At 41.8% G+C, this 13,321-nt stretch overlaps 1 protein-coding gene across 1 annotated transcript in view; it reads left to right on the top strand.

The window, feature by feature from the left end:
- LOC132895420 (inactive tyrosine-protein kinase PRAG1) overlaps positions 1-13,321 on the top strand; it is a 36,805-nt gene that overhangs the window by 11,577 nt on the left and 11,907 nt on the right. Inside the window, exons 2-3 of the mRNA XM_060936012.1 lie at positions 7,094-7,454; positions 12,345-13,284. Of these exons, the coding sequence (XP_060791995.1) occupies positions 7,215-7,454; positions 12,345-13,284 (1,180 nt within the window). The 5' untranslated portion in view covers positions 7,094-7,214. The remainder of the gene's footprint in view (positions 1-7,093; positions 7,455-12,344; positions 13,285-13,321) is intronic.

Genomic DNA, 13,321 nt, shown 5'->3' with positions numbered 1-13,321 from the left:
AGCGTGTTTCATGAACCAAGTTATAGGATTTGTTGACAACTCGCATCGAGTTCGTTACACTTGTAGCCGGCGTGAAGCACATGTGGTTGTGACGTCATCGTAAACAAATCCGTTCTACTCATCCAGACGACTTCGCAACGGCGCCGTTGCCAGATCTTTCCACTCTGGAACCCGTTCTCAAAAGATTTCGTTTTGGGGCACCCAAAACGCCGGTGCCGTGTGGACGCCAGGCCGAAACGATAAACAATTTTATCAGATTCACCTGAATCCGTTGCCGTGTGGACAGGGCCTTAGAGTCACCAGTTAACCTAACCTGCATGTCTTTGGACTGTGGGGGAAACCCACGCGGACACGGGGAGAACATGCAAACTCCGCACAGAAAGGCCCTCGCCGGCCACGGGGCTCGAACCCGGACCTTCTTGCTGTGAGGCGACAGCGCTAACCACTACACCACCGTGCCACCCAAACTAGATGTTGTAATTTATATACAGTCTATCAAGATGACTTAAAGTATTGCAGTATGAGATTTTGGACTCGTCACCTACATCCAATCTGAGTCTTTATTTAACAACAATCACTAGACAGACAGACAGACAGGCAAGATTTTCACAGCCAAACTACAAACTGCTGTAATTATCAAGCAACAAGACACTGACACGTATAGCGGAGTTCACACACTCGTTTGAGTTAACTAGTTTAACTTTACACTGCCTTACCGACTAGTAGTGTGCTCGTTTATAGTTGCAGCTATGATAATACCCTCGCCAGCCTCTGTTTTGAAGTTTATAAGAGAAATCAACCCCAGAGTGTAAACTCTTCTTTCTTGAAGAATTGTTAATCTCCGTTACAAAGCACTGACACTGAAGACTCCTTCCATAAATGTTAAATAAACCTCTCCTATCAGAAAACTTCACCATATCGACAGTTGCACGCTTTTTTATCCATTTATGTGGAACGTTCAGTATACAAGTCCCTGTGGCTGATCTGTTCCTGTAGAAAGGATAATGAACCAGCACCGTTATTGAAAATTAATCAGCACCAAACAAAATCCAGGATTCAACAGCGATGTGGGATAAACAATTGTAATGAACTGAAGCTGAATGTAAAGCGTTATCAACTTGTGTCACATGACCGAAACCCCACAGAAAGCAAGCAGCTGAGTTTCTCTGGTTATCAGGTTGCTTGTGTGTGTGTGTGTGTGTGTGTGTGTGTGTGTGTGAGATGGGTGGAGTTGCTTAACAACCTGGCTTCCTGTGATGAAACTAAAAGCAGGACAAAGGTGAAGTTTTTTCCCTTTTTTTTTTTTTTAAGCCTGCTGAGCCACAGACCTGTGTGGATGTGTGTTAGTACAACACTATACCACAGTTATAACACATAGAATTCATTAATTTCATTGTTGGGGGAAGAGGAGTCTTTAACCCTTTTTATTATGAGAGAACTTTGAAGTGTGTGTGTTTGACCTTGTCTCTCACCACTGTGGTGTGAAACTCCTTCATGGTGCGAGTCACGAACATGCACACATTCCTAACATTCCTGCTTCTTCCAGCAAAACTCCTCATGAGTGTTTTCTTGGATGCGATTTTGACAATTGTTGTCCTTCAGAGACAAAACCTGCCCCAGCATGAGGACTCTTCATCTTCTGAATGTGAAATAAAAACAAGACCGAGCAGGACAGTAACAATGAACAGGTTCACCCTGGCTAGTGCTGTGTGTTATTCCGGGTACTTCTCTGAGCACACTTCCCTGTAGCACACTGTTCACACTATGCACTTTCCTTGCATAGAGCGAATTTTGACAATGTAGTGTTGTTTCAAATTGAACACTGAAAGTTGTGCACTTACCAGAAATGATCATCGCAACATTTGACTGCGATTGTCGCATCATCATCCGAATATTCATAGCGCACTGCTCGTTGTCATTCAGTGTGAACGCACGTCTGCACTCAAAATAGTACGTGTAAGTGCTTAAGAACGTGAAATTGAGCCAGTTGGTAAAAGTACATCACCATGTGCATACTTGCCAACCCTCCCGATTTCGGCAGGAGGCTCCCGATTTTAGCCTCCGTCTCCCACCTCCCGATCGTGTTTGTTAAAAACTGGATAATCTCCCGGTTTTGGGAAATCCCTACCGCCAAATTAAAAATCCTCCCGATTATGTCCAATCAGAATCGTGTGAGAAACACTGCTGATGTCAACTGATTTTTAACCAATCAACGAACAGAACGACAGTCACTTCCGTAATGTAGGATTCACCCAGGCTGTCCGACATTTTTTACAAGCAGTCATTCATCATGGCCACTAAACCAAATACCAGAAATATGAATGCAAATACCAGGTTGCACGGGAGAATGAATTTCCATGGATAAACAAATGTTCGACCAGCCAGTTACACATTTTAAGGTAAAGATACCTTAAATGAGAATATAATGGACATTAAACTAGTCTTCCCTACCATTTCAGAAACAAACTGTACAACTTCTAAAGTGTTTAGTGAAATTTTGCATGACAGAATTTGTTTGAGTGTATTTGAATAGTGTGGTCGTGTCTTAGTGCTATTTTGAATTTGTTTGAAAGTTTTTTTAAGTGAAAGTTTACAAGTGAATTATCTGGAAAGTGATTGATTTTGATAGAGTTTTGAGGTTTTAAGTGAAAGATTACGAGTGAGTGTATTTTGGTCTCATCTCATCTCATTATCTCTAGCCGCTTTATCCTGTTCTACAGGGTCGCAGGCAAGCTGGAGCCTATCCCAGCTGACTACGGGCGAAAGGCGGGGTACACCCTGGACAAGTCGCCAGGTCATCACAGGGCTGACACATAGACACAGACAACCATTCACATTCACACCTACGGTCAATTTAGAGTCACCAGTTAACCTAACCTGCATGTCTTTGGACTGTGGGGGAAACCAGAGCACCCGGAGGAAACCCACGCGGACACGGGGAGAACATGCAAACTCCACACAGAAAGGCCCTCGCCGGCCCCGGGGCTCGAACCCGGACCTTCTTGCTGTGAGGCGACAGTGCTAACCACTACACCACCGTGCCGCCCTGAATTTTGGTCGTACAAAAATTTTGCATTCGAGTGAATTTCTTTGTGGAGTATATTTTGATAGTATGGTCGTATTTATAATGCCATTTTTAAATTTTGTTTGAAAACTTTGTAAAAGTTTGCAAATGAGCAAATTCCTTTGATGCATTCTGATAGGATTTCTAGTGCTTTTTAAAAATTCTGTTGGAAAGTGTTTAGTGAGAGAGATGCATTTCAGTAGTACTAAGACAGTGCAGTATTTATTTAATTGAGTTGTTACTATTTTGGTTAAATCTTATTAAAATTGTATTTAATTTACATATATTATAGTTCTCTGTATTTTTACATGAGCTTACAGAAGGAAAACACATTTGATGCAATCCAATAATACTTTCATTCACTGTGACTATTTTAAGAAATTAAACATTCTTCGAAAGCATCACTTGTGTTATTTTCTGTGGGTCTCTGTATGTATACAATATTCAGGCATGAGATTTTTCAGCTAAAAATCTGATTTTAAGACTTCCCTATCATTGTTATTATACAACCCCGATTCCAAAAAAGTTGGGACAAAGTACAAATTGTAAATAAAAACGGAATGCAATGATGATGAAGTTTCAAAATTCCATATTTTATTCAGAATAGAACATAGATGACATATCAAATGTTTAAACTGAGAAAATGTATCATTTAAAGAGAAAAATCAGGTGATTTTAAATTTCATGACAACAACACATCTCAAAAAAGTTGGGACAAGGCCATGTTTACCACTGTGAGACATCCCCTTTTCTCTTTCCAACAGTCTGTAAACGTCTGGGGACTGAGGAGACAAGTTGCTCAAGTTTAGGGATAGGAATGTTAACCCATTCTTGTCTAATGTAGGATTCTAGTTGCTCAACTTTCTTAGGTCTTTTTTGTCGTATCTTCCGTTTTATGATGCGCCAAATGTTTTCTATGGGTGAAAGATCTGGACTGCAGGCTGGCCAGTTCAGTACCCGGACCCTTCTTCTACACAGCCATGATGCTGTAATTGATGCAGTATTTGGTTTGGCATTGTCATGTTGGAAAATGCAAGGTCTTCCCTGAAAGAGTCGTCGTCTGGATGAGAGCATATGTTGCTCTAGAACCTGGATATACCTTTCAGCATTGATGGTGTCTTTCCAGATGTGTAAGCTGCCCATGCCACACGCACTAATGCAACCCCATACCATCAGAGATGCAGGCTTCTGAACTGAGCGCTGATAACAACTTGGGTCGTCCTTCTCCTCTTTAGTCCGAATGACACGGCGTCCCTGATTTCGATAAAGAACTTCAAATTTTGATTCGTCTGACCACAGAACAGTTTTCCACTTTGCCACAGTCCATTTTAAATGAGCCTTGGCCCAGAGAAGACGTCTGCGCTTCTGGATCATGTTTAGATACGGCTTCTTCTTTGAACTATAGAGTTTTAGCTGGCAACGGCAGATGGCACGGTGAATTGTGTTCACAAATAATGTTCTCTGGAAATATTCCTGAGCCCATTTTGTGATTTCTGATACAGAAGCATGCCTGTATGTGATGCAGTGCCGTCTAAGGGCCCGAAGATCACGGGCACCCAGTATGGTTTTCCGGCCTTGACCCTTACGCACAGAGATTCTTCCAGATTCTCTGAATCTTTTGATGATATTATGCACTGTAGATGATATGTTCAAACTCTTTGCAATTTTACACTGTCGAACTCCTTTCTGATATTGCTCCACTATTTGTCGGCGCAGAATTAGGGGGATTGGTGATCATCTTCCCATCTTTACTTCTGAGAGCCGCTGCCACTCCAAGATGCTCTTTTTATACCCAGTCATGTTAATGACCTATTGCCAATTGACCTAATGAGTTGCAATTTGGTCCTCCAGCTGTTCCTTTTTTGTACCTTTAACTTTTCCAGCCTCTTATTGCCCCTGTCCCAACTTTTTTGAGATGTGTTGCTGTCATGAAATTTCAAATGAGCCAATATTTGGCATGAAATTTCAAAATGTCTCACTTTCGACATTTGATATGTCGTCTATGTTCTATTGTGAATACAATATCAGTTTTTGAGATTTGTAAATTATTGCATTCTGTTTTTATTTACAATTTGTACTTTGTCGCAACTTTTTTGGACTCGGGGTTGTATTACAATTCGAGTATTATTTCAGATTTTTCACTCTGAGCTCTCTCATGCCTGATACGTGAATCCCATAACCTATGGTAACTGATAGAACAATATCAACAATTCAAAAACTCTTTAATTGTATAAATTTCAAATGGCTTGCAATTAATTGGGATCCACTGTTTTTATCGTTTCAACCGCGCATCATACCCTCGTCCAATTGAAAATGTCGTTCACGCACTTTTCTCCCCCATGAGAATTTTGAAAGTTGGCAAGTATGCATGTGCGAAGTTACGTTTTTGTTCATTCCAATGGAAGACCAGTTTCGTCCACCGTGGTGTTCTCCCACCGTGGTGTTCTCCTTTACCGTCACCATCGAGCTACTTTTTTAAAAAGCATCCAGTGATCTACATTAGCAGCGCGTCAGGCACCAACATGTTCTTAATCTACCCAGTGGCTGCTGATGCACATCCAGGTGATTTCAGGATTATTTGTTAACTTTATCCCCAAAATGAATCTCAAAAGATGAAAAACAAAGCAAAGGAGAAATGTCAGAGCTTTTTGTAATATTTATTGTTTTAAAGTAAAACACTGTTTTAAACATGCATACATAAATAAAAAATGTTTTGTTTAATTAAATCTTCTCAGACCACAGAATAAATTAGGATTTTATGTTGGTTGTACCTAATATTTGTGGTGCTTATTTTAATTGACATTGTTTTGGAGCTTATTATTCATTGAAGTAATTAATTGTTTCTACTTCTTTTCTAATCTCATCTCATTATCTCTAGCCGCTTTATCCTGTTCTACAGGTTCGCAGGCAAGCTGGAGCCTATCCCAGCTGACTACGGGTGAAAGGCGGGGTACACCCTGGACAAGTCGCCAGGTCATCACAGGGCTGACACATAGACACAGACAACCATTCACACTCACATTCACACCTACGGTCAATTTAGAGTCACCAGTTAACCTAACCTGCATGTCTTTGGACTGTGGGGGAAACCGGAGCACCCAGAGGAAACCCACGCGGACACGGCGAGAACATGCAAACTCCGCACAGAAAGGCCCTCGCCGGCCACGGGGCTCGAACCCGGACCTTCTTGCTGTGAGGCGACAGCGCTAACCACTACACCACCGTGCCACCCACTTCTTTGTAATACTAATTCCTATTTTTTATTATTATTACTGTATTTTATCATGCTGGTCTGGGCGGTGCGGCACAGTGGTGTAGTGGTTCGCGCTGTCGCCTCACAGCAAGAAGGTCCGGGTTCGAGCCCCGTGGCCGGCGAGGGCCTTTCTTTTTTTTTTTTGACCGTATTTTTGAATGTGAGTTGACCGTAGGTGTGAATGTGAGTGTGAATGGTTGTCTGTGTCTATGTGTCAGCCCTGTGATGACCTGGCAACTTGTCCAGGGTGTACCCCGCCTTTCGCCCGTAGTCAGCTGGGATAGGCTCCAGCTTGCCTGCGACCCTGTAGAACAGGATAAGCGGCTAGAGATAATGAGATGATATGAGAGATGGTCTGGGCATTCTTGTATAATAATATAGATTAAATGAAAAATGTTGGCTCTGTTCAGTGGCTCTTTCACAATGAAACAAGCTTTGTGCTGCTGCTTTGGGTGTTCAGAATGTAACTTGCATAACATGATGGTTAAAGGTCACTGACAAGTCACACACTCTGCCAACATCATCAGTTGTGTTTGGTAAGAGCTTTATTAACAACTGCTATGTTCAATTTATTATTACTACGAGTAGATCCATCCATCCATCCATTATCTGTAGCCGCTTATCCTGTGCAGGGTCGCAGGCAAGCTGGAGCCTATCCCAGCTGACTATGGGTGAGAGGCGGGGTACACCCTGGACTAGTCGCCAAGTTATCGCAGGACTACAAGTAGAATCCGTTTTAATTTTCTGCCTTTTTTTTTTTTTTTATTTCCTCTCAGGTGTCTGAGGTCACACACTTGTGCACATCATGACCAGTCGGCCTTTTCTCTGCTCCACTGGCTTCACCCACCTGTAACCCAAAGCCCCATCCTTCCCAGAGCGGAAGAGTGTTTGTATAAAATGTCAGCGTGCAGTGAGTTTGCAGAGCACGTGTGGAAACCAGGATCCTGTAAGAACTGCTTCCATCCACATAGTGCCCACGCTAACACGAAAGGCAGGAAGAGTTTGTGTGGGGACGAAGAGGAGGATGAAGGCACCTCAGCTTCGCCCTACATCAAGCCCACTATCGCCGTCAAGCCTACAATGATGAATTTGGACACAACTGATCCAGCAGCGGAGTTTACCATGAACACACAGCAGGTATCTGCGAGAGAACTTCTGCACTTCCTATTCATGCACACCACTCGCACTAAAGGTCTGTTAAGTCATAATAGAACTACCATGCTGTATGTGCACATCTGTGGTATTTATTCAAATATGGATGGTCTTAATTAGTCTAAGTCAGGGGTTTTCAAAGTGTGGGAGAGTCAGCCCCCCCTCAGAGAGCAAATAAACAACAGCGCCCCCCCTTACAATTTTTGTTGTTGCTATACTTAATGTTCCATTCGTATTTAAAAAGAAAATGGTTGTTGTACACATTATTTTTTTCTTTTTCACATTTTAAACATCTGTGCTTTTTAAAACATCTTGTTTTACACATTTTAAACATCCCATAGCATCGTTAGCTAGCACCTCTTGGCAGACAACACACTGTGGCAGTGGAGCATCTTCAGATCCAGTCCATGAAAATCCAAACTTTAAATAATCGTGGTCATACTTCCTTCTTTTTCCAGTCCCCCAGGATTCCGCGGGCCTTTTTTGTGATTGTTGCAAGCTAAAATGTCTGATGTTGTGGGGGTTTCCAAAAAATTGCGATGAAAGTTGCAGCGTTTAGGTTTTTGTTGCGATTACACTGCGGGAGGAAGTGAAAGTTGCGAGAAATTGTTGCGATTTTCTCTTTTTGTGATTAAAATTGAGTGATATGTTAAATATTAAGTTATTACTGAAAAACTATTGATTAAAAAAACAAAGACACTGAGAAATAGTCCTATAAACAACTTTACCAATATAAAAGATTACCAGGACTACAAAAATGCAGAAAAATAGGCTTTACTTATCCAAATGCTCCTGTTGGTTCAAAAGTTAAAGTGCAGAGAACCTCACAGCACAACATGAAGTTACCTTAAAATATAATATAAATGCCTCAGCTTTCATGTAAGAAAAAAAAACTATTAATACTAGTACCGTGTGCAGGCAGTCTCTCCTGAAGACTAAATTAAACAATAATTATAAACTAATAAAATAAATGGCTCAGGCTTCATAGAAGAAAAAAACAATTTGAACAGAATCTCACAGTATGATGCTGAAGCTGCCTAAACAATGGAAAATAAAATACCATTTTGGCAAAAATGTTGGCATCCATTAATTTCTTGTATTAAGTAAAAAAAAATAAAGTGCACACAGTCCTTCACTGTAAACATAACACACTTTCAGTAACAGAATTTAAGCCTACAGAAACACTGACTCGCACGGCGGCGCATGCTGCTTCTCTTGAACATAGACATCCGGAAGTAAGGCGGAAGGTAGTTTGTCGATGTCACCTCAAGACGACGCCAACGATTGGTCAAATTTGCGGGAAAGTTGCGGTGATTGGATATAATTGCAGCACCGCCCTGAATTCGTGGGGATTGGTTGAATTTGCGCTGAAGTTGCAAATCGCAACATCCTGGAGGCTCTGTTTTTTTGCTTGGCCGTCTCCTCACTCCCTGTAGCTTTAGGTACTAAAAATCGATCCATTTTGTCTCTCACGTTGCGCCCCCCCTGAAGAACTCTGGCGCCCCCCAGGGGGGGCGCGCCCCACACTTTGAAAAGCCCTGGTCTAAGTAATACAGTAAATAGAATTAGATTACTGCATGAACATTTACAAACTTTTTTTTTTTTAAATAAACTCTCAGAAGACTCCATATTTGCCACATATATCAGAATTTTAGCAGCTGCTATATGTTAATTTTTAATGGGGGAGACGAATGGCAGCCAGGGAAAGCCATAAGTTTAAGAACAGAGACTAAGGAGATGATACAAGAGTAATGTGCCCCCCTAAGTAAGACCAACTGAATAAACATATATAAATAGTATAGGGTCGCCACCTGTCCCGTAAAATACGGAATCGTCCTTTATTTGGCAATTAAATCTTGTGTCCTGTATTGAACCGATACGGGATGCGATTTGTTCCGTATTTTCATAAATGTCCAATACACAGGTCTGTCTCACACATATCAACACTAAATCTAACAATAATGAACAAAATAAAACAGGAAATACTCCGTTGCGGGATCTACCCTGGACACAAACCCCTCCCCACTGTGTCACGCTCTGTGCGTCTGTGCCTGGCTGCCTGCGTCACTGCGTGTGATGCTGTCACGGTTGCCTAGAGACAGACACACACCGGCGCTGCTCAAAAAACCCGGGCCTTTTAGAAATGTCTGCTGCACCCGGGACTCCACCACGTCCTCAAAAGCGTAAACGCTTACAAAAATACAGATGTGAGTGGGAAGAGGCACATCCTTGGCTGGACAGCGTGAGTGGAGACGACTACAGAGCAAACTGTAAACAGACATACATGTTTGTTGTGTTTTTTGTTGTTTTTTCTTCTCTTTTTTTCCTCTAAGTAAAAATGTCCCCAAGGTTCACAAAGAGAGTCCCTACACCAAGAACAGTTATGCACTTATATTTACAGTGATATTAAGTTCTCAATATATTTAGATTATATTTTAAAAGTTCATTGTTGCCCACTTGTACATTATACATTTTTACAGCATTGGCAATAAAGCATTTCAAGCTTTAAGTATGAGTAATTGCTTTCTTGATCACCCCTTTACTAAAAACACCTACAAAATAAAACATACCACTGCTGCGGGCACCCCACCCCATGGGAGTCGTGCCCGTGGTGGTCATGGCCCCAAGGAGCCGTAGTGGGCATCCCTTATTTTCATTTCGGAATGGTGGCAACCCTAAGTACATATATAAATGGTATATTAAACACTAATAAACAGTATATACAATGTTTTATTAAAACTTGATCACTATGTTAAGAACAAGGACTTGAATTTTATTATGTTCCCAAAATGAATAAAAATTTGTCCTTATGTGGTTGGCATTTAAGCATAGACTGGACTTGTCTGGATGTAAATTACTAGTCAAAAGTTTGGACGCGCCTACTCATTCATAGTTGGTTCCCCCACCTGCTGTATTTCGACTATTTTCTACATCGTAGAACAATACTGAAGACTTCAAAACGATGAAACAACATCTGGAACATATATAGAATTATGTGGTACACAAAGAAAGTGATTTTAAAAAATGTTTTCATATTTTAGATTCTTCACAGTAACCAGCGTTTACCTTGATGACTCTTTGCACACTACTGGCGTTATCTTAACCGGCTTCATGAGGTAGTCACCTGGAACGCTTTTCAGTGAACAGGCGTGCCTCGTCAAAAGTTAATTAGAGGAATTTATTGCCTTCATAATGTGTTTGAGATCAAATAGTAAATAATAAAAATGCAGTAAATAGTCCTATTCCACAACTGCAGTAATCCATATTATGTCAAGAACCACTCAACTAAGTAAAGAGAAAAGACATCCATCATTACCTTAATAATAATAATCAATTTTATATAGCGCCTTTCTCAAAACCCAAGGTCGCTTTACAATTATAGGGAGGGGGGAAAAAGTCCACCAAATAGAGGCCAGGATGTCATTCCAATGGTGTAGCAGCCACAGTCCCACCAAAATGCGCACGAAAACAAGTTCCACACCATGGATCCACAAAGCAAGCACAGACGCACCTCCACGCAGAGCGCTGGTATGTCCCAAACCGCCAGCACAGCCACCGTGACGCCACCGAGCAATATCGCTTGGAATGTCACACCAAGCACTAAAGCGCAGAGCGCTGGACAACCACGATGTTAAAATGAGCAACGAGCTCACTGCAGTCCATAACTAGGAGCACAGGCATCACCCACGGCGAACCACGGCCTGGAGGGAACTGACGCCCAGAACTGGGTCTGGAGCTACACCACAACTGGCGGACAAAAACAAACATCAAACTACACAAACGCCAAAAAAAAAAAAAGCGAGAAAATAAAATAAAACGCTCCGGTGAGAAGCAGCAGCCAGAATGCGCACAACGTACTCTCAACCGGAAACCGAAACAATATTCCTATCGTAATTTCCTATTTTATCTAAATTCCTATTTTAATATTAAAAGGCATTAAGTGTCTTTTAATTAATAAACATAAAGAAAAACCATTGAATTAGAAGCTGTGTCAAACTTTTGATTGGCACTGTATACTGTGCATGTACACTACCGTTCAAAAATTTGGGGTCACCCAGACAATTTTGTGTTTTCCATGAAAAGTCACACTTTTATTTACCACCATAAGTTGTAAAATGAATAGAAAATATAGTCAAGCCATTTTTCTGGCCATTTTGAGCATTTAATCGACCCCACAAATGTGATGCTCCAGAAACTCAATCTGCTCAAAGGAAGGTCAGTTTTATAGCTTCTCTAAAGAGCTAAACTGTTTTCAGCTGTGCTAACATGATTGTACAAGGGTTTTCTAATCATCCATTAGCCTTCTGAGGCAATGAGCAAACACATTGTACCATTAGAACACTGGAGTGATAGTTGCTGGAAATGGGCCTCTATACACCTATGGAGATATTGCACCAAAAACCAGACATTTGCAGCTAGAATAGTCATTTACCACATTAGCAATGTATAGAGTGGATTTCTGATTAGTTTAAAGTGATCTTCATTGAAAAGAACAGTGCTTTTCTTTCAAAAATAAGGACATTTCAGAGTGACCCCAAACTTTTGAACGGTAGTGTATACTAACTTTACATCCTGCACCTTTTAACAGTTTTTTATTTTCTAACTACGTTTTATGCACTGAAATTATTTCTGGACAGAACTCACTGATTTAATGATGGCTCTGTCTAATATTCTACTGAGCAATGAAAGTATTTAGTGTACAAATATTAACTTGCTTACTGAATAAAATTTAAATATTTTGAAAGAGGTGATAGTAAGTGCTTTATCGTTAATTGTTCATCCCGTTTTTAATTCTTGCACACACTCAAAGACTTGCTTGAAATGTTGGACAAAGTTGTTTGTTTATTGTTTGTTCATTCATTTATTTCTTTGAAGGTGCATAAGAGCCCAGTTGGACTGAAGAATATCCTGGACCTGTCGTCTCTCTACATCGACAGTAACGGCTGCAGTAAAGCTCTGAAGGATGTGATGTTGCAGAACAGCATTTCCACAAAGCTGGATTATTCAAGCAGGACACCTGTGTCTCCTAAAGCCCTGCCCACCACAGGCTGTGTGTTGATCATGCAGGAGGAATGCCGCAGTCCTATTGGCCTAAAAGAGACCTTCAGTCCACAGGTGGCCAAAACACCCAAGTGCACTTACATCACTGCCTGTGATTCACTTTTACATCATCACAAACAGGAAGTGCAAGTCATAACAAACACAGCTGCAGGAAGTATAAACGGGATTGTTAATGGTGCATCTTCAGAGACACTCGGTTTTCTTTCGTCACCCACAGCCATCCCGGAATCCCTTAACGCCAGTCTGTCAGACTTTTCACATTGCAGCAGTACAGACTCACTATCTGGCCTGGCCACGTTCCAGTCAGAGCCCATCTATGCTGAGAGCTCAAAGCGGAAGCGCCGTCCTCGCCGGAATGCTGACATCTCCGAAGTCAGCGACGATGGGGAAGGTCAAAGAGCAACCATCACCGTCATGGCCGCCCACACGGAAGAGAACAACCGCACCTTTTACCTGAGCAGCCCTGATTCTGCTGTTAGCACTCAGTGGCTCCATTTCAGCCCCACGACCCCTGATGACCCCTCTAGCCCTGTCTTCAACTGGCCATCTTCCCCTGTCGTCTTGGGAGCGGCCCCAGTCTCCACAGACCAGTCTGTGCAGACTGGGACCAAAGCGAGCCCACCCATTCCTCCCAAAAGAAATACACGTTCTCCAAAACTCGGCACGTCTAGTTTGTCTCCTCTTCCTGAGCTTAACTTCCACGTCACTCCACCCCTAAAACAGTCTCAGGGTGACGCCCACTCCTCCTGCCCAGGTAAAAATGCCCATGGGATGTGTGTGGATAAGCGTAT

Source organism: Neoarius graeffei, chromosome 12 (genome assembly GCF_027579695.1).
Source record: "Neoarius graeffei isolate fNeoGra1 chromosome 12, fNeoGra1.pri, whole genome shotgun sequence".
NCBI lineage: Eukaryota > Metazoa > Chordata > Actinopteri > Siluriformes > Ariidae > Neoarius > Neoarius graeffei.
This window is presented reverse-complemented; position numbering and strand designations above follow the sequence as displayed.